The sequence below is a fragment of the Eschscholzia californica genome, unplaced genomic scaffold (assembly GCF_041429995.1).
Source record: "Eschscholzia californica isolate CP2 unplaced genomic scaffold, dmEscCali1.0.p SCAF_5, whole genome shotgun sequence".
Classification (NCBI taxonomy): Eukaryota; Viridiplantae; Streptophyta; class Magnoliopsida; order Ranunculales; family Papaveraceae; genus Eschscholzia; species Eschscholzia californica.
The window spans coordinates 38,975,877-38,996,823 of NW_028238472.1; the positions used below are offsets into that span (position 1 = coordinate 38,975,877).

Consider the following 20,947-nt stretch of genomic DNA (forward strand, 5'->3'; position numbering starts at 1 on the left):
TTTGGTTTTGGGTTATTTCCCCAATGGCCCCCAACATTGTGACCAGCTTCCCGCTTGGCCCCCTACTTTACGAGAAATACCCATATGGCCCCCTCCCGTTATAACACCGTCACTCTCTCTCCTCCATCATGTTTTCTCTCTCTGCCAAGTCATGCCACATCATCTGTTACGCCACATCATCACCTTCTCCGGCGAGAGTCGCCGGCCGGCCAATTTCCGGCCGGCGACTTCAAACCTAAAAAACAAAAAAAAATTTATTTTTTTTCTCTCTTCCTCTCTCTCTCTCAAAATATTTTTTTTCTTTCTTTTCTCTCTCTAGAACTGTTAGTTCTAGAGAGAGAGGGGGACCTTCAACAGATGATGTGGCATGACTTGGCAGAGAGAGAAAACATGACGGAGGAGAGAGAGTGACGGTGTTATAACGGAACGGGACCATATGGGTATTTCTCGTAAAATAGGCGCCAGGCGGGAAGCTGGTCACAATGTTGGGGGCCATTAGGGAAATAACCCTTTGGTTTTTGAGGTCATATTGATCTTAAAGATCAAAATTTGATTGCCATGCTTCATAGTTAGGCTCCGACCCTAGACCTAAACCCTGCTTCGATAGTATATGTCTTATTCGGGCTCCGACCCTAGACCTAAAACCAGTATCTCTTCTTCTTCTTCTTCTTCTTCTTCTTCTCGCTCTATCTTATTCTCTTATCCAAATTGAAAACTACTAAACAAGTAAAGAAGAAGAAAAATGTATTTAAGTGCTGTTAATTGTGTGAGAGGAAAATCACCATATCTTAATCAGAAGAATCTCTTCTCTCTCTCTACCTACACTACAAGTGTTCGTTGTTTCTCATCACCTTCATCTTCTCTCCAACCCCCTGATGTCTCTCGTTTAGCTGAAACTGCTCGTATTTCTCTCTCCCCAAATGAGGTATTTCACTCTCTCTCTCTCTCTCTCTCTCTCTCTCTCTCTCTCTCTCTCTCTCTCTCTCTCTCTCTCTCTCTCTCTCTCTACAAATTTTAAACTAATTAGGTCAGATAAAACAACCTTTTGATAGATAAGTGTGTGGATTCTTTCAATAAAGGTTTCAACTTTATGACTATTTACCTTAGTAAGGAAGGAGTAAGTGTCTAGAGAGTAAAATGGAAACCTTGAAGAATTTTCAGGAAAGGAAAAGATTGATGATATTTTGTGGTGGTGGTGGTGGTGGATTAACTTACTGTGATTAGATAAGGGAAATGAAGTGAAGGTAGTTTGCCAACTTGACCTAGAAAAATAGAACATAGACAATCATATGTCACTGATAATTTTTCTAGGGTTTCAATTTTTCCTCTCTTGACACATGAAACCATAAACACATAATGTAGCTACACCTTTTATCTTCTAATATGGTTATTATGTAATTGTAGGTAGAGGAATTTGCTCCCAAAATCCGACAAGTAGTTGACTGGTACTAGTATGAATTTCTCGATTATTTCTTTCGCGTTTTTTTTTTTTTTTATTGAGAAATGGCAAATATAACTAGACATGAACAATTTGCTTGAAACCTTGAACATTTCTCAAGATGTTCGACTTCAACTACTTCTAATTTGAAGATCTTAATCGGTGGCCACCTAGTAAATAGTTTGGACTGGGAATGCACCCTAGTTCTTCTCTTTCCCAATATATTCGAACAATCTTGACCTAATATAGATACAACTAATGTCATAGCAAAGTCCTCTGGATATATTTCTCAATATGGTTATTGCTCTACAAATATTGTTGAGGTTTATATTCGTTAAGTCGGATACTATGAGGCTAAGTAGTTGGGATTGGTCGATCCCATGAGTAATTCTAGGACGGCATCTTGGTCGAGGATAGACCGAGTCGACTCCCAGGCTAAACATGGGAGTTAGCCCACCCCCAACTCTTAGCTATGAGGGCCCTAAAGTCGTCGTATCTCAGAGGTGATACCAAAGTCATGCTCTAATCTTCTTACAGAGGCATTCATCTAGGAAGGAATTCGTTTCTTCTTTTATCAAGGCCGCTAATATACGGACAAATAAAATTCATGGACAAAAAATCTGGGCGCAAATGAACCTCTCTCTGTCTCTGGTTTTTTTTTTCTAGATGAGGAAAGTCGCTAAAAAAAATTCTAGATAATTACTCCAAAGATGAACTCGAAGCAAGCATGGGAACCTCATAGACAAATCCAGGTTATAGGGTTTTGCATAATCAAATCATACCAAATTGAAATGCCTAGAACAAAAATGCCAAAATACTACATGGAAAAAGAGGGGGAAAACAGGAAAACCATAGACAGACTTGATAGCTCTCTGTAGTCCTATTGTTCCCTGACCCCCTCTAATCATTCTCTCTGCTTGAACAGCAGCAACCGAAGAAGAAGATGATGAAACAGGAGAAAACTAAAAGTAAGAGCCAAAAAATGGAAGGCCTTAGGCGAGGCCGTTATGATCGAGTTGTCTCTATTAAAAGCTCTGTTAATGGAGTAAAGCGAGTGAAAGTTTAGGATTTTGCAGAGGAACCCTAGAAATTATCACAACGAAAAGCAACAGGATTTGTTGTAGGGTGGAACGAAAACAGAGAGAAAGCGAGGTTTCGCCTTTCGGCACAGTGGTATTCCTTGACGGAGAAAATTTTCTTTAAAAAAAGGGAGGCAGGGAGATGATGTGTTCGTGAATGGTGATGATGAACCCGAATTGGTGGTGATCGCTGGAGAGGTGGTGTCGCCGGTTAAGGTATGTGGTCGCCGGTGAAGATGGCGATGCTGATGAATAGAAAAAGAAAATTTTGAATTTTAATTTTAGATGCTTCAATTTGGTTGTGTTATTTGCGTTGCATATTTTTGTCCACATAAACAGTTTATTTGTCCGTATAGTGGTTTCCTTTACTAAACATGTTTGTATCACTAACATCTGTTTTCCGATTCAATTGCGACTTTGTTTAGTGGTACTAAGCAGAGAATCCAGTTCAAATTGTGCACATATGAAAAATGTTGCCAAAAGCCAACAGTATGGAACGTCACCAAAACTCACTAGATTCTCTGCATAATTTTCTTTTGTTTCCTTCAGAAAGTTTCATGCTCTTCACTTTGATTCTCAATTGGAAATTCGTTAGCAAGTTATTTCATTTTGATTATTTTGTTGCTTCGTCACAGGTTTGGACAGCTTCAAGCTGTTGATCTTGGAAGTATTGAGCCAGCACTACGAGCAGGTTCTTCTCTACCTTTTCATGTCGTGTTGTAAACTGCAAGTTGTTAAGAACCCTTTTAGATGCAAAGAAAAGTGGCTGGTGAGATATACGTTAGAACATATAATGATTCCTTGCATGGACCTTGCATTCCTAGTTAAAAACACTAGTTAATTGAGAACCAATATGTATCTTTCTTGTAATTTGGAATATCAATCCCGATGTAATATCCCACATCGGTTGGAGGCTTGGAGGCTTGGAGCGTTCGTGGATTCGACTATAGGTGCAAGCTCTAGCTTAGTAAGTACTAGTTCAAATGTACAGAAAAACAAGTATCAAGGCCTTTCGGGTAGGCTCCTGGAGGATTCACCAAGAACAAAACCATGTAGGTATGGGCTTGGGTTGGGGTGGCCAAAATAGACACTATCAGTTAATTCTAGGGGCTTGGTCGTTACACCTAATGCCCCTGAAGTCATTACTAAAAATACATCAAAGATTATATTCTTCGCCATCTCCATCAGCTAACATCTTATATTTCTTACAGATACTGAAGGTGACAATCTGCGTCATGATTCACCTGAAACATTCGAGAATAGGTTTGCCACATTGTTTTCTTAGCTACTCTAGCATATTCCTTTTTCTTCTTTTCCCATATAGTGTATGAGCACTTTCATACTTCATTTTGAAGTGAATACTGATTACCTTTCGGAAAATCAGGGAGGCTATGTTAGCAGCTGTTCCAAGCTATGAGGAGCCATACATCAAAGTCCCTAAAGTCTTGAACAAGGAATGATATTTTGGTTGGTATTTTTCTTTCCCTCTTGAGCGATTTGCTTATACATGATCATAAACATAATCATCTTTTCGAAATATCTCAATAGATGTGCACCACTACTACACCCGTTATGTGGCCTCAAGAAAATCAAGGACGGATTCTTTGCAAGGATGATTTCGTCACCACATGAATTGTATCTTGAAATTCGAATCATTCTAGAATTTTTAAAAGTTCCCGCTTTTAAGTGACGAGTTCATTCTTAGACGAAGAAAAGTTGATCCTCTCTATGTGGTTTTCACATGATCAGTGTGCAACCCACAAAATTATGTCGCTTTCGTATGTATGGCGCAACGCAATCCCTGTTTTTCAAGTTTCTGATCCTTTACTTTTTTGAACCTAACTATCTAAATAATAAGAAATTCGCTCTTGACAGTGCTATGCTAAAAAACAATCTGGAATTCGAACCTGAAAAGGTGTAAAACAAGTAGGCAGAAATCGATATGCTGAAAAACTACGACCAATATGATAGAAATAATGAATTTTAAATAGAGTTCAGGTTCGAATTCCATAGATAATTTGGATTGGATTATTTATAATGATAGAGAATGAAACACCCTCATGATTCTTATCCTTTTTTGCCATGATACAAAATCATTCTGTCTTAAGCTGTGCATTTTAATAGTTCAACTCTGCTATATTTTACAATCAGGTACCAAGCATGAGATTGAACTTCTACTCCTTCAAGTACTACCAGAAAGTAAAGTGCTTAAGCCAAGAAAGCAGGCTATTCCCTCAGAATGTTTTGGATGGTCAAAGAGATCGGGACTGTTGATTCTAAGTCCCGATAAATAGTCACAATTGAACAACTTTATTTATTACTTGTTGAAGTTTTCTACAATGCCAACAGAATTTACATTTAATCCTAATAATCTTATACTATAATACAATGTAGTTGGATCTGCCCTTCTTCACCAGTCGACCTGATCGACTTACAACTTCAATCAGTCTCATTCAGTAACTGCCATATTAAGTGTTTACAGAGATGGAAGAGAAATTAGAGACCACAGGTTCATTTAGCTATCTTTTAACAAAAAAAAAAGGTTCATTTAGCTATTGTGTGGTCGAATCAAATTTTAACAAAATCAACGGCCTTGATTTGATCATCAATGCCACCATTAAAACTCATTAAATTAGGGTTCCACTAGTCTTGACTTTGGTATGTGGTTCTGTAGTGGACAACTTCCACTTTTATTCATTAAGACATTTATTAGGGTAGGTGGTAGCATTGAACTCTCAAGAGACCATTTTTTTTTTTTTTGATGAAGTAAACTTTCATTAAAGCAAACAAAGTTTACAAAAGCGGAGGAACAAAAACAGGTAATACATTCCACATTTCTCTAATCCTATAGTTTCTTCCCCATTTAGCTAGCGCGTCTGCTTGGATATTTCCTTTTCTAGGAGCGAATGAGAATATGATTGCATCGAATTTGGTCTTGAGGGCTACCACTTGTTTTACAATTTTCTGTGTTTGCCATTGGAGTCCCATACCCTGACCGTTGATGCACTGAATTATTGCCAGATTATCACTTTCAATATGAACCTGTCTGAAGCCTAACTGATCAGCCCAAATCATACTCTTATGGATCGCCAACCCTTCACATTCTTCAACATGTTGACCCTGAACAACGTCGGCAAATGCTAGGACAAAGTTAGCCTCTGCATCGTGAATAATACAGCCTATACCTGCAGGTCTCAAGAGACCATGTACCTTTTCATTATTATTTTTTGTTGAAAGATAGCACCTTTTCATCAAAAAGAAAAAAAAAAAAGACCATAGACATTAGAGCATCTTCAATGAGACACTCTCACAAAAACTCTAAATTCTAGTTGTCAAGTGTCAAATACAAATTCTCTTTCCTAAGTGTAAATGTAGAGACACTCTAAATTCTTTTTTTCTCCAATGGAGATCTCTAAAATCTCTCTACTTAATACACATGTCACTCTTAAACTGAACAGGAAAAAAGTAGTTGAAAATAAAAGGTTTCTATTGGTTTAAATTTTAAAATGACACTTAGAGCATCTCCAATGGAGATCTCTAAAATCTTTCTACTTAATACACATGTCAAAGAGACACTCTAGTTTTAGAGTGTCTCTATAATAAATGCTTTCACATCATCATGGAGTGTTAAACAGAGTGTTCCATTGCAGAAGTTTTTTTTTTAACAAAATCTCTAAAAATCCAAAGTGACACTAGGCGTTAGAGTTTGAGTGTCAAATAGAGTGTTCCTCCATCGCAGATATAGAAAGAGAGTGAGTAAAGAGAGAGAAGGAGACGAGAAGAACCAAAAGAAGAAAGAGAAGAAGAAATTATTTTTTTTCTTTTTAAGTTTGAAGGTCGTTGGAAAATTTGGTCGGCTGGCGACCTTCGCCGGAGAAGATGATATGGTGGGGAGAGATGATGGGGAGGAGAGGTGATGAAATGGAGGAGCTAGAGGGAGAGCTGAGGTGTCTTTGATTTGTGTACCTTTTTTTAAATGAATTCCAGTTTGACCCCCTAGTTTGTTCTAAAAAGATTTGAATTTTCTGGGAATTAACTCATATTTAAGGGCCAACTTTGAATTAAGAAAATCTCTTTTAGAGAAGGGTAATTATGCAAACAAAAAAATTAACCATCAAAGTTAACTGACGGTGTTAACAAAATGAGGTTAAATTAATGAAAAACAGAGGGCTAAAAAGTAAACTAGTCACAAAGTAGGGGGCCAAAAGGGAAATAACTCAATACTTTTTTTTCTTTTTTTTTGGAAGACGACTACGATATACGTATGTCGTTACATTTGGCATTGATACATCAAAGATGTGATACGCTCACTAACTGCCCACTCAAACTGAAACAAGACCGGGCCTATAGCTCAACAAGACAATGGCCTAAAGCCCAACTACATTATTTACACCCTAATAATCTCAAATCAAATAACCAAAGATTCCACCTTCTCTGGGATCTGAACCTGAGACCTTCAGGGATTTCTGAAGTTTATGTCAACACCTTGGAACCACTTGGACTACCAACTGTTGACGAAATAACTCAATACTTAATTTGTCATTTTCTAGAAAGATAGTGCTAAAAAAGTTTAGACGTTATTTCTGTATGGTTTGTTTGGATTAAAAGAAGTAGTCATGATCATGAACTGCTAAACTTGATCTTTCTCTCTCTACAATCTGATTGGTCAGTTCTTACCAACCTATTCAACCAAACTAGAGAGGAAGGAGAAGAGGAAATGCATAAGTTCATTGACCCAAAATTTCTTTATTCCTTAATCTTCTTCTGCTTCTGTACTTCTATCTGTTCTCTCTCTCTCTAAAACAAAAAAACTACAGAGGTTGACCTATTTTGTTCTATTTGGGTATTGAATCCTAAAGAAGTTTTGGTTATCCTGCATGTACTTAATCTGAGTGGGTTACTAGTATTTATAGTTCAAGAGAGTCTCTTCTCTCTCTCTCTCTCTCTCTCTCTCTAGATAAATCATCATCAATTCAACCTGGGTTTGATTCTATTTCTCTTATTTTGGTCTTATTTCAGATTTATTGTGAGAATTCCTCACTTTCACTGCATGTTTTGGTTTAGTCTGAATTTGGTTTCTCACTAATAAGTAATGGGTTTTAGAGAGAGAAAGTAGTTGATAAACAAAAATGAAAGATCAGAAAGATATAAAACCTCTAATTGTGAAATTGGGTGTGACTTTAGTTCTTTCTCTAGCTGGATTTCTTTTATCTCAACTCAGACCCAAAAAACTTCCTCCATCTTCTCCTTGCTCTTCCTCAGGTATCCTTTTCTTTTACTCTTCTTTTTTAAATCCAATTTTTATGTTAATGGTGTAATTTGGTCCATAATTAATGATTAAATATTGAATTTTCAGGTGGTGATAAATTAGGGTTTGTAGATGATGAACTTCAATCTCTTCCAGCAAAACCTTCTTTTTGTGACTCTTCAATCTCATCACATGAAAACTATGTAAGATTGTTAACCCCCCCAAATGTTATTAAATCAGTTTTTTGTTTTTGAAAGTTGAATTTTGGTTTTTGTTAATTTAGTATGTTGGTTAAGGTTTGAGAAAACAAAATTCTTAGTATTTGGGGATTTTTTGGGAAATTGATTATTTGGATTAAGTTTGAGAAAACAAATATTTTCATTATTTGGGGATTTTTGGGTAATTGATTATTTGGATTTAAGTTTAAGAAAACAAGATTCTCCGTATTTGAAATAACAAGAAAATATGTATGACCAACTATCGTGTCTCTTGCAGGAAGAATCATCTCGCCTGAACGTAATCACTCAAAGTACTATACTTGGGTTATCTCCGACGAGTACAAACAGTAGTAACTCTGGTGATGGACAAGGATTCCTCTTGCCAGAATTCAATGATATAGCTAACAAGGAGTTCGAAATTCCTCAAACCCATGGTGGGGTTTCTTTGGTCGAAGAAGTAGAAACATCCGTATCGGTGAACGTAGTAAAAGAAAATGAAACAGATAAAGAGGAGATCATGAACCTCAAAAACATGGTTAGAGTCCTCCAAGAGAGAGAGAACAACCTCGAGAATCAACTACTTGAGTACTATGGGCTTAAAGAACAAGAAAGTGCAATGATGGAGCTTCAAAACAGATTGAAGATTAACATGACAGAAGTGAAACTTTTAACTCTTAGACTTGAATCATTACAAGCCGATAAGAAGAGATTAGAGGCAGAAGTGGCTGATCATTCTAAAGTTATGGTTGAGCTTGAAACGGCAAGAGAAACGATAAAGATGTTAGAGACCAAGATTAGGTCTGACACTAAGCGGAACAAAGAAGAGCTTTCTTCTCTTAAGCAGAAAGTTTCTAACTTGCTAAACCAGGAATTCAAGACTTTTTGGAATGAGTCGGATGTTCAAAAGAATTTGCAACGATTACAGGAAATGGAAGACGAATTAGCCGAGTTAACGAGGGCTAACTTGAGGTTGCAACATGAAAAGACCGAGTTAGCAACGAGATTTGAATCTACAAAAACCAATACTTCTTCTGATTTGGAGACTTCGAAGGTAATATTCCTTGATTCATTAGTACAAAACTTTACTTGCACCGAACTTTGGGTTTATTCTTACACTATGTTACACCCCATCCCTCCGAGCCACACAGAGAGATGATCTAAGGGATGATTTTTGTTAGAGGAAAACCTCCTTACTTATCAAGATTTTGCTAACAAAAAATCCTCGTCATTCTAAAATTTGTAACCACGTAAAATTGAGAGTAAAATTTATTGTTCACAAGGCAAAAAAGCTCATATGTGGCTGAAAGTTTTTTTTTTTTGAACGATATGGTTTTTGCACAACAATCTATGTATCTCAAGTAAATTGTCTCACAAAAATAAGTAGTTGGGTCATCTAGACATTTACTCATAGCCCATAAGTAGGTGTAACACAAGTGTTAGAATAAGTTGGGTGTCAAGACAAGAAAGTATTGCAAGTAAGGTTTCTTCATGTCTTCTTTTTCTTTTCCTAGTTACTCTTTTCCTTCCCATTCATATTACTCCACTCTTAATATTTTTGGGGAATTGTTCATTTTCAGACTGAAGAGCTAAAGGAAACAAACCAACATTTGAGAGAAGAAAATGCAGAACTCAGAAAGGAAATCGAGCGACTCCAAGCAAGCCGATTGGCTGATGTAGAAGAGCTAGTCTATCTAAGGTGGTTAAATGCTTGCTTACGATATGAGTTGAGGCATCTTGAGGTTCCTTCTGGTAAGTTAATAGCAAGAGATCTTAGCAAAAGTTCGAGCCCAAAATCAGAGTCAATAGTTAAGCAACTAATTGTCGAATATGCAAATTCAGAAGTGATTTATGATAGACCCATTGGTCTCATTGACTTTGATTTCGAATACTGGTCATCCTCCCAAGACTCCAACGATTTTGATGATACTTCTATTGATATTTCTTCTACGACGAAATCCCAAAGCACATCGAAATCAAAACTCGTTAACAAGTTCAAGAAGTTTTTAGTGGAGAAGAACATGGAGAAAGGATATCATGATTCCTCGTCAACAGATAGAACTTCTGCAAGTTGTGTTGCTTCAAGGAGACGAGAATCGAGTTCAGGAGGTTCATATGAAGAGATGGTCAGAACTGAAGCAAAATCTGACGATCATAGGACTAAACCTGTCTCTTCATCTCAGAGTACGATTAGAGCTTCTTTCCATACTCAAAGGCCGATAAATTCAACCCTAGATGATGCTAGGCACGTCCGAAGTAAGAGCGACATTGGATCTTCGTATAGATACAAAAGACTCGTCTTGAGAGATGAAAACTTGTCGTCTGAGAAGAATCGGGTAGATGAAGAAGACCTAGATCTTGAAAAATTAGAGTTGATTAAACTCGCAGAAGCTTTGGAAGTCTCTAATGAAAGATCAAAACCACATAAGAGAGCTACATCATATAGTTCATATTGACACAGAAAATCCATGGTGGTTATGTATAGAGTGTAACTATAAAATAATAGTTTTTGTTGTTAGAATCCACTTAGACAGTTTATTTTGTTCGAATAGATAAAAATGAATATATATGATAGTTTTTGTAATGGGATGTGGAAATAAATTATTTGTAAGAATGAAAGAATAAGAATTTAATTCTTGATCAAGAAAATGAATATATGGATTATGGAGTAATAGAAATCTGTTATGACAGTTGGTGGATGTCTGTTATACTATATTGACAGTTAAAGTATAGAAATCTGTTATGACAGTCTGATTCCCTAAGGCCTTGTTTGGAGTTGCAACATAAATATACATTCCTACTAAAGAATTGGGATGGGTATTCTCGAAAGAATTTTTTTTTTTTTGAAAACACAGTAAGAACCGAACTCTGCTCTACGCCATGGGACGGCCTTGGTAAGGCTCGGGACGCCATGGGACGGCCATGGTAAGGCTCGGGACGCCATGGGACGGCCTTGGTAAGGCTCGGGACGCCATGGGACGGCCATGGGACGCCATGGGACGGCCTTGGTAAGGCTCGGGACGCCATGGGACGGCCTTGGTAAGGCTCGGGACGCCATGGGACGGCCTTGGTAAGGCTCGGGACGCCATGGGACGGCCATGGTAAGGCTCGGGACGCCATGGGACGGCCTTGGTCGTGGGCAAACAAATACTATTGATTGCCTCGAGAAGTTCAAAATATAATAGAGCCGGTGCTAATGGTAGGTTAAGTAGTAGATAGAAAATAAAAGGTAGATAAGATACTTCACATCATGATACATCTACCCATACACAATAATTAGATTTTTGCCCTAATTTCGAATTCTGAAAAAATACTTGATCTTGAAATGGAAATGTGGCATGCCGAAGAACCACCAAATGCTCCAAGTTGGATAGTGAAGAAGTACAAGGTTGGGCGAGAGACTACGTTAACCCAAAGCTTACTTTCTTGACATGGTTGAACAATTTATGTAAGTGTACATCAATCAGTCACCGACCTCTTGACAAATTCAACATCTATTCGAAAGGTATAGTTTTATAAGTATTAAGTAAAATATAATTCTCTTCAACAAAAAAAAAAAAAAAAAGTAAAATACAATTCTTTCGTCTTGGCCAACCCGGTTTATGTAGGCTTTAGGTCATTTTATTCGTCAGGCTATAGGACATTTAATTCGCCTGGCTTTAGACATTTCGGCAGTTATTGAGCTTATCACATCGTCTTGATGTATCAATGTCTTGTAACGAGTAACGAAGATCATAGTCGATTTCTCAAAAAAAAAAAAAAAAATTGTCTTGGACGGTTGGACCACCACCCTTCCCAAATCCCAACGATTTTTAGAAGAGAGGGCGAGTCAATATTAAAACGGACGAGTAGAATCGGTAGTTAGTTGTTAAGAATTCAGTTACAAAATGCAAGTCGCGATAACAGTTTAACTTTCTCTCTCTACTGGTATTCAGTCGTGTCCTATATAAAGAGAATCTGATTTTCTAAACTTCCTCTCACGCTTTCACAACTCTCTCTCTCTCTCTCTCTCTCTCTATCGTTCTCATCGCTCTGTTAGAATTAGGGTTTTTTCTCTAATCAATGTCAACAATGGCAGCACCTCCTCTACTATCTGGTTCTCCTGTTCTAAAAAAAGCTTCACTCTATGTCGGGGACTTAGATCCCGGAGTGTCAGAATCGGACCTTCAACAAGTTTTCTCTATTCATTCAATCCCCCCTTACTCTCTTCGTCTCTGTCGAGACTCTTTCTCTGGGAAATCCCTCTGTTACGCTTATGTTAATTTCACTTCTCATTTCGATGGTAACTCTCTCTCTCTCTCTTTATAATTCTATTTCTTGCTAATGACTAATCAAGTAAAAAAAACCCTAATCTCTGTTTCAATTGATTCATATTTATCAAGTTTCTTTGTCTTTCTTTCTGTTGTGAAATTAAATTTCAGTTCTTATTTCGTCTCTTCTTCTTTCTTGCCGTATTAAATTAGGTTTCTTGTTTCAATTGTTCTTTTTGGTTTTTTAACCCTAATTTGTAATCTTACTGATTTCCTGTAATGTTTATGATGAATTTGATTATGTTTAAATTTGGGGGTTTACTTTTCTTTCTTTCTTGCCCTATAATTGTTTATGACAAAATTGGGGGTTTTATATTTATTTACTCTGGATTATTAATTAATGTAGTTGCTAATCTTTGATTCTTTACTCTGGTGGGTTTAGCTTATAAGGCTCTCCATTGTTTAAACCATACAAACTTGAAAGGGAAACCAATGAGGATCATGTGGTCTCAAAGAGACCCTTTTGCAAGAAAGACTAGTATTGGTAATGTCTTTGTCAAGAATCTTGATCATTCACTCACCAGCAAAGACTTGGAGAATCTCTTCATCCGCTATGGTAATATTCTTTCATGCAAAGTTGCTGAGGATAATGGGAAAAGTAAGGGTTTTGGTTTTGTTCAGTTTGATTTGGAGGAATCAGCTAATGCTGCTATCAAGGCTCTTAATGGTCTTGACCTTTCTGGAAAGAAAATGTAATCACTCTCTCCCTTTCTCTCTTTTTCTTTGTCTATCTCTCTATGTCTTGAGGTTATCTTTTGTTTGAGCAAGATGTCGATCTCTGCGATATCATAAAGGGTTATTTGTATTCTGAAATTTGGTTTATGGGTTTTAATTTTGATGGATTTTTCTTGTTTTGCTATTCAGGTTTGTTTGTAAGTTTGTTAGGAAAAATGAGAGGCAAGCAACAAAATCTACATGTCTTTATGTGAAGAATTTAGATCAGGATTTGACAGAAGAACTAGTTAAAGATAAGTTCTCGAAATTTGGAAAATTACAATTTGTTTCTATTGTGAAAGATGATCAAGGGAAATCAAAGGGTTTTGGGTTCATTAACTTTGTTGTACCAGAAGATGCTGAAAAAGCTTTAGACTCCATGAATGGCTTAGAACTTGGTAAGTTTGTTCTGTAAATCATCTTTTCGTTATCCTTTTGATTTTTTACCATTCTGCCTTGTATTTTGAACATCTACTTCTGTAACAGGATCAAAGAAGATTGTCGTTGAAAAGGCTCAAAAGAAGTCTGAAAGGGAGCAGACAATAAGAATCAGTCACGGTAAGAAGATGGAAGTTTCGAAAAATGTATACGTGAAGAACCTTGATCAGTCAATCGATGATAAAATGTTAGAAGAACATTTCAAGTCTTTTGGAAAAATAACCTCTGCAAAGATCATGCGCTACGGGAATGGGGATAGTAAGGGGTTCGGTTTTGTATGCTTCTCGAGTCCTGACGAAGCAGATAAAGCTGTCGCTGCACTTCACCGTAAGACAAAACTGCTCATCTTTTAGTAACTATAGTAGAATACACTTGTTGTTTTATAATCTTTTGTTTTCTTTCTCTAGAAACAAAATTCGGAGGGAAGTCCATATATGTAGCTATAGCTCAAAGAAAGGAAGATCGTGCTGTTAATTTACAGCTTAAACACTGGTTTCCATCACATCACATTATGCCCAATCCTGTTTTTGATGCTTCTACCTCAGAATATTTCTATACAGTTGGTCCGAGTCGTCCATATCATACTCATGAAACACAGGTACAAAAATATCGGAAAAACATAACCATGGTAGTACGTATGATCTGATTTTCCTTCTTCTAAACCTTATCTAATTTGAATTTTTTTTCTTTCAACTCATTTCGTAGATTTCAAGTAAATTACTTCAAGACTGGTTAGAGGATGAATACAATCAGATAAATCACATTCCATATGGCCCATACGTTGATAATACATTGCAAACGGTATATGGACAGCAAGGATTGAAACCAAAAGAGGTAGTAGGTTTCTTCCCTGATGTTAATAAGTTTGTGTAGAAGTCTTTTAGGTTCCAAGTGTTGAAATGTGGTTTTTGTCAATAATGCATCTTCGAGTAATTGAAAAGTTGACTGGTTTTTCATTTTCTGCTTTCATTTTTGACAGTTCATGACGGGATCTTCTTCTACTTCCGACCTTAAGAATTATGACCCAGCCATTATTAACAGTCGAGTAAAATCCGTGCCGAGCAACAAGGGGTCAAGGTTCACAAGCTTGGGCCACCATTCATACCAGCCATCCTATAAAGGATCAGTGCCGATTTACTAGAATCCGGAAATAAAGCCAAGTCTTCTATATCAACCGATGTAGCACAAATTCTACAACTTCTACTCTACTGGTACTGTTGCACACTAGCAACCCAAATTTTTTCTGTAGTATTTTCATTTCTTTTTTTCCTTTTGTTTTTTTCTGTTGTTGATTCATGTGAGTTTTTCCATGTCCGTTGGTATTATACATTGATACTGTAAAATTTGTAATCAACACTATTCTCAATATCAATGAAATTCTGTAGTTCTCACTTCTCAAGCCCGGGTCACTGACTGTTACTCTTTCCGTTGTTCTATCTTTATAGATCATAAATGCCCAAACAAAGTAATATCTTGAAAGTCATTGTTCCAGTAGTAGTCTTTATAAAACCCATTGACTCAATTCACATATCATAATCACATGTTGTCTTAATTTAGTGTTTTTCCTTAGAATATAGTTATTTAGACATCTTGGCAAGTCCTTTACGAGAATAGAGCAGAGAGATCTCTTATTATCTTATATACTATATGAATAAGTAGTGTTTTACGAATGGGAAAGTGAATAGTTGAATTGATGCGTATCGTATATTCGTATTTAGAAGGAGATTGAACAACATCAAGGAAGTTGTTTTTGGAGCTTTCATATAGCTTCATTCATCTTTTTGTTGAAGCTCTGCACACCGTTGTTGAGAAGAGAGAAGCATCCTCTGTTTGCAACCCAATGGTGCAGGAAGACAACCCAATGGTTTCCAACCTGTACAAGCTCAGTTTTGAAACAAAACCATTAAAGAAACTAGTACAATAAGAAACTTGAAATATGAAATTTACTCGATGTAGATATTATGGAAGGAAACTAACATTGACGAAGCTGGATTAGATACTGACTAGGAACGAGGAGAACTCCTTGGCGCGTAAACATTGTCAAGAAAAGGGTTGACGTAATAATTCTGAACAAGGTCACTACTTCCTGCACTCTGTTTTTTTTGAGACGCACTTCCTGCACTCTTTTTTTTTTTTGAGAAGCACTTCCTGCACTCAGAATGTATAATACACCCTTGATGGTCGATTTAGGTTTTGTAGTCCCAAACATCCTTGCTACTTTAGGTTGATCTTTTTTTTTGAATAGATCAGCGTGTCTCGAACCCTTGACCTCTAAGTGGAAGATTATACCTCTTACCACTCCAACCAAGGGTTGTTGACTCTTTAGGTTGATCTTCCTTATAGTACTCTATAATTATTGCTATAAGGGAATCACTTGCTGTTCGAGACAGGAATTTGAAGAGATAAACTGTGATCGATCAAAAGTTCTTATATATGCACAGCCACCCTTTGGTCGGCTTTGCATATATAATTTTGAAACAAAGTATGCACAGCCAGACAGCTTGACATGGACCAAGTCACTTATAAGTCCGATTGTCATGCACCGTTGTGTCATTGTTATTTGTCAAGATTGTTTTATGGAAAAAACCAACTAAAAAGACATTGAAATAAAGCATTAAACATAAATAAAGAAAAGTCAATAAGCAGTTGGTTTAATTCATTGATTCGAAGATGAACAAAACAAAAACTAAAAGATGCTGGTTAAAGCCCATGGAGGCCTTTATGGCTGATGGCTCGTCGAACCTAGTAGAGTGCTGCCTAGCCGAAAACCCTGATAATCCTATTATGGTTCTCTCGGGTAATCTAAGGGCACCAAGCCCATCAGTATACCTACATGAGAGAAAGTATACAATTGTTCCTAAAATCTGTCATTGTTCGTTTTTTTAGACTTTTTATTAGGATCAATAATTTGTTACTTAATCATATAATTCACAAAATGTGATACGCCGAATAGTATGAGGAGAAGAGAAAGAATGATACTTATGGAACTATAAAAATTATAATAATTTTATTAATGAAAATGAAAGTATTACTTTCTTTTACATCTTTCTTACATATATTATGGGATATTTATATAACTTTGAAAAAGACAACACTCATCTCGTCTCGAACAACCCACACTCTTCAATTAGTAAATATTACTAATTAAATCAAAGGGTTTTGTGTTATACTTTAGTCGTGCTCAACATCCGGTGATAAGATTGATAATCACCATCTTAACTTTGCAGGAAAATACTGTAACAAAAACACAACAATTTATTAGTACTAGAAATAACAATGATAATAATAATAATGTTAAATTAAATAAAAAATTGAAGTGATGAATTGTTACCTTCTCAATGAGAGATAGATAGTATGGCTTGACTTTTTCTACGTCAATACGAACTTTGCTCTTGCTGTAAAGATCATATTTGCTGCACAAGATATCAAAGTCTTAACAAAATATCAAGGGAAAAGCGAAAAAAGAAATTAGAGAATAAGATTGTAAGTATAGACAAGTACTTGAATACATGAAGCCACTTGAGATTGTCGAAGTCTTCGTCGTTCATCAAGTGTTTATATGCTCCACATTTGTGTAAAGCTGCAATATAATTAAGTAAATCAACTCATCATTAAGAAAAAATACAAGTTAATACATATGATTTGTTAATATTAATATTTAATACTTACGGTAAAAAGAATGATATCGTATAATAAACAACCCGGCGGAAGGTAAAGTAGTTTTGTTCTCCTTGGCAACCTATAAACATACGAAAATAAAGTTCAACATATTTTCTTGTTTTAATTCTAAGATATGTGGATATGAGGGTTCTCATTGCCATTGTCCTTGCCTTTAGAAAGTAAAACGAAAAAAATGAATAATTACCAAGTACATATAGTCATCGTGTCCCCAAGACATCATCACATTGTTGAGGCCACACCCTTCCTCGTAAATACCATTTTTGGTGTTGTATGCTGGGTTAGTTGAATCCGGATTTTCTTTGAAATACTGTCACATAAAGATTAAAGTTTAAGATAATTGCATCGTGAATATCGTCTAGTACTCTAGTGTACTGAAATTACATATATCTCTAAAATGTAGTTGCACATATTCCTATAAAATGAAATTTTTATATGACTTAGTTTGTCAATTGGACCAAGCTCAAGTTACCTTGTGATGAATGTTTGATTCGTCGAAAGCACATCCAACAGGGAATGTGTCTCCAACAACAGCCCATTGAGGAAGCTCGCCAAATTTGTGATGAAGAAGAACCTTACCCAAATCTACCCAACAAACAAATCCAAACAAAAAATTAATTATAGTACTAAACTTGTTCAACTCCGAACGACGAGGTCAATTTAGTAGTTCAAACCTCTTACAGACACAAAAGTTTGCATATTGTTGTTCAATGTCCACAACTTTCTGAATAGTCTATCCAAGTCAGATCTTAAATCTGACTCGAGATCTGAATTAACCGTAACCAGATTTTATGATTTTGTTTTTATTTGACAAGTCTAAATGCGCTATTTAGGACTAATTTTGGGTTCGGTATTATAAAAATCTGTGCAAGATGTACATGTCGAATATGTGTTTAATTGCCAATGACCCTTAATTGGATTGCTAAAAGGTTTAGTCTTTCGCCCTAGAGGTAAAGAGTTCGAGGCGCGCTGACAATTAAAAAAAAAATGTTTTTTTTGATAGAAAGATTGGTTTATTTACCATGAATAAGGCCAGTCAAGTGAAGCCAATCTTCATCAGGATAGTCTTTCCTAATTGCTTCAGCAGTTTGTAACAAATGCTCAATTTGAGGTTCATCCAAGTCAGGATCACTTTCATCCACAAACTCATTCAGAAGTTCACAGCACTCCCATATACTCATCTCAACTCTGTCTAATTTCCCATACTTCTCCCTCATTGTCTTCACCTGTTTTATATATTCAATCCAAATAAAATCAACTTTTTCATTCATGACCCAATTTTGTCCCTCGGAAAATGAGATACTTATTAAAAATATTAACTGCAAATACTTTTGTTTTCTAATTATTTTCGTATATTCAACGTCGTAGGTAAGAGAGAAGAGGATGAATTCTTACAAATTCGTAAGATTGGTTAATGTGTTGCAGGCGATAAAATTCTTCGACGCTTTTCTTCCTTTCGCTTTCGACATCATAATCCCTATAAAGCAATGGCATCTTTCAGATTGTGCTTCTTTTTCGAGTCATGATCCAAAGTCAATATTAGAACAAAAGGCCTAGTGTTAATGGGCGCGGGCTGTTTCGCCTATTTCGATGCCTAATGTATAAAAGCACCTTGCATAAAATTCCATTTCAGATAAGGCTTTCATTTATGTGGTAATAAGTAGGCTATAGAGAAAACAGACAGTGCCTGTAGAGGCCCCCCAAAAATTACTTTTGGCCCGCTTCCCTCTTTGCACCCCACGGACTGGGGCAGTCCGGCATCGGGCCTAGTCTGTGTTGGCTTGAACAACACAAACTCAGACCACTCTGAATGCCCTCGGACTGCCCCAGACCGTGGGCCTCGAGTTGATGATGCCTATAGAGGCCAACAATATCAATTGTTCTTTTTTGCACTTGTAACTTTTGTGGAAGTATGGGTCCATTAACTTAAAACAATGACAAAAAAGTGTGATTTATATCACCCTATAGAGTTTCTCAAAGAGAGAGAGAGAGAGAATAATCACCTAAAAGTTTGTCCAAAAGCATTGGTTTGAGGCATAAGAAATCCAGCATCCAATACTAACTCATTAACATCATCACTAGCATTTTTCTTCACATCAACTTCACTTCCTATTTTCTCATACAAAACACATCAAAATTAACATCTTAACTTCACTTATTTTATCAAAATGAGAGATAAAAGAGACATAGATAGAGAGAAGGATAAAACTTATATTACCAATGAACTGAGGTTGCTCAATAGCAATAGTCATCTTCTCTCTCTCTGGGATTTTCTACCCACAAACTTCAAAAAAAAATGAATGAAATGAAATGAAAGCAATGATGATGAATGGGTGATATTGGTTAAAGGGTATTTATAAGGTTTCATCAAGAATCAACCGGACTCCTATAATTTTGGGATAAAATATATTAAAGTGTCTATCCCAATTTACTAGAGAGAGAATTAGTTGGCTCCTACCAATCCTTCCAAACAAAGAATGTTTAAATCATTTATAATAAGTTTTTGTCACCTATATGACGAAGGTAAAGTATACCTTTGTCAACGTTATTTGAGAGGAAGATGTGGGCGGTTAATATGCATGAACGAAAGGAGTTGTTTTGTTTACCCACGTTTGTATTAGTGAACAAAATAAGAATTGTTAATTAGTCAATCTGAGTCAGCTTTACGTGTAAATCACATCGGTTTGTGAAATTTCTGATGGTCTGGACTCTGGAGTCTTAAAATAATCAGATCAGTTGCAGAAATTATAGCTAAGATGGGACCCATATGACGTGTCATCTAGTCAATGAGATTGACTTTTGATCTTCAAAATATTTAGGGTTCAATTACCCGTGCATGCTTGACAACTCAGCATTAGGTGTATTCAACGATCCAAGTTTTGCCACGTCATCGATTACCTCAATATCATCAAATTCTTTTTTTAACCATTTTTTGTGTCTGATCTTAATGTAGTGCCTTCTACTCAACTACCAACTTTAATTTTGATTAATAGAGTGATATGATGCGATAAGCACGATAACTGCAGACTTTGATGATATTTTTAAAAACTTATCATAACCATTTTTGTAGGGTACGGTTAAAGGCGCCTAATAATTGCTTTTTGAGCCTGAACAACCAGGTAAGGTGGCCGAGCGCCATTCCCTTTTTCGGTCCTATATAATCTTCTTCTTCTTATCACAATCATCACACGCATTATATGAAAAGAATCTTGATTGTAAATGCATTATCGATCCACAACGTGAAGTTAGAGAGTGAAAGGACCGTGTATGTAGAGAGCAAAAGAGAGTAAAACCATCATTGAAAGTCGAGAAAGTTGGGTACCATGTGCATCGTGGATTAGAAGGCCCAAGAATGCTCATCCTATTGCACTCGGAAAATCAAGACCCTCCCACCACTCTCCTCTTCTTGAAATTTTTTTCTTTTGATTCCAAAACCACCATTAAAATACCCTGAAACAGGTCTCAGACTAGAACTAGTCCAAGAACCAAAGAAAAGTCTCGGACTGGCAAATCAGTGACTTTTCAGACTGATTAGAGTGTGAACCCTTGCTCTGGTGCTCGAACAAGTCTATCCGAAAAAGACGCCTATATAAGTCGAAGATAAAAGGAGATTGACTAAAATCAACACCCTTTGGGTGTCTTAGCAGCTCATCTTTTTCAAAAATAGAAACGACAAATATTATATACATTTAAGTATTAGATTTCTCTTGACTCTGCTTACACTTATTTGAAATCTTAAGCATTGGTGAATTGTAAATACGAGGTGCCGATCATGTTTAAAAAATCTTTGCATTTAATAATTGTTTTATGTCCTTGTCATCCCAAGG

At 36.4% G+C, this 20,947-nt stretch overlaps 4 protein-coding genes across 5 annotated transcripts; 3 read left to right on the plus strand and 1 right to left on the minus strand.

Annotated features, from left to right (window-relative positions):
• The first annotated feature begins 520 nt into the window (after window positions 1–520).
• On the plus strand, window positions 521–4,918 carry LOC147539085 (glutamyl-tRNA(Gln) amidotransferase subunit C). 2 transcript variants are annotated; one of them, XM_086643448.1, is made up of 6 exons: window positions 521–925; window positions 1,405–1,445; window positions 3,153–3,208; window positions 3,729–3,780; window positions 3,902–3,984; window positions 4,669–4,918. In XM_086643448.1, exons 1-5 carry the CDS (start codon window positions 743–745, stop codon window positions 3,975–3,977), a joined length of 408 nt encoding a protein of 135 aa, XP_086499574.1. In that variant the 5' UTR covers window positions 521–742; the 3' UTR covers window positions 3,978–3,984; window positions 4,669–4,918. The 2 variants fall into 2 exon arrangements, with proteins under 2 accessions (XP_086499574.1, XP_086499576.1); XM_086643450.1 differs by having other exon boundaries at window positions 611–925; window positions 3,902–3,988.
• A 2,147-nt stretch (window positions 4,919–7,065) lies between these two features.
• LOC147539086 (protein CHUP1, chloroplastic-like) lies at window positions 7,066–10,629 on the plus strand. Its single transcript, XM_086643326.1, has 4 exons — window positions 7,066–7,779; window positions 7,874–7,968; window positions 8,261–9,034; window positions 9,561–10,629. Exons 1-4 carry the CDS (start codon window positions 7,647–7,649, stop codon window positions 10,434–10,436), a joined length of 1,878 nt encoding a protein of 625 aa, XP_086499452.1. The 5' UTR covers window positions 7,066–7,646; the 3' UTR covers window positions 10,437–10,629.
• A 1,288-nt stretch (window positions 10,630–11,917) lies between these two features.
• LOC147539087 (polyadenylate-binding protein 6-like) lies at window positions 11,918–14,841 on the plus strand. Its single transcript, XM_086640791.1, has 7 exons — window positions 11,918–12,262; window positions 12,673–12,982; window positions 13,155–13,402; window positions 13,491–13,769; window positions 13,850–14,040; window positions 14,148–14,276; window positions 14,422–14,841. Exons 1-7 carry the CDS (start codon window positions 12,043–12,045, stop codon window positions 14,581–14,583), a joined length of 1,539 nt encoding a protein of 512 aa, XP_086496917.1. The 5' UTR covers window positions 11,918–12,042; the 3' UTR covers window positions 14,584–14,841.
• A 1,589-nt stretch (window positions 14,842–16,430) lies between these two features.
• Window positions 16,431–19,631, minus strand: LOC147539088 (putative inositol oxygenase). The gene is made up of 10 exons (XM_086643288.1): window positions 19,339–19,631; window positions 19,124–19,229; window positions 18,516–18,597; window positions 18,142–18,346; window positions 17,593–17,705; window positions 17,308–17,430; window positions 17,112–17,181; window positions 16,944–17,022; window positions 16,774–16,855; window positions 16,431–16,676 (listed from the first exon to the last, which is right to left on the minus strand). Exons 1-10 carry the CDS (start codon window positions 19,370–19,372, stop codon window positions 16,650–16,652), a joined length of 921 nt encoding a protein of 306 aa, XP_086499414.1. The 5' UTR covers window positions 19,373–19,631; the 3' UTR covers window positions 16,431–16,649.
• Between the last annotated feature and the right edge of the window lie 1,316 nt (window positions 19,632–20,947).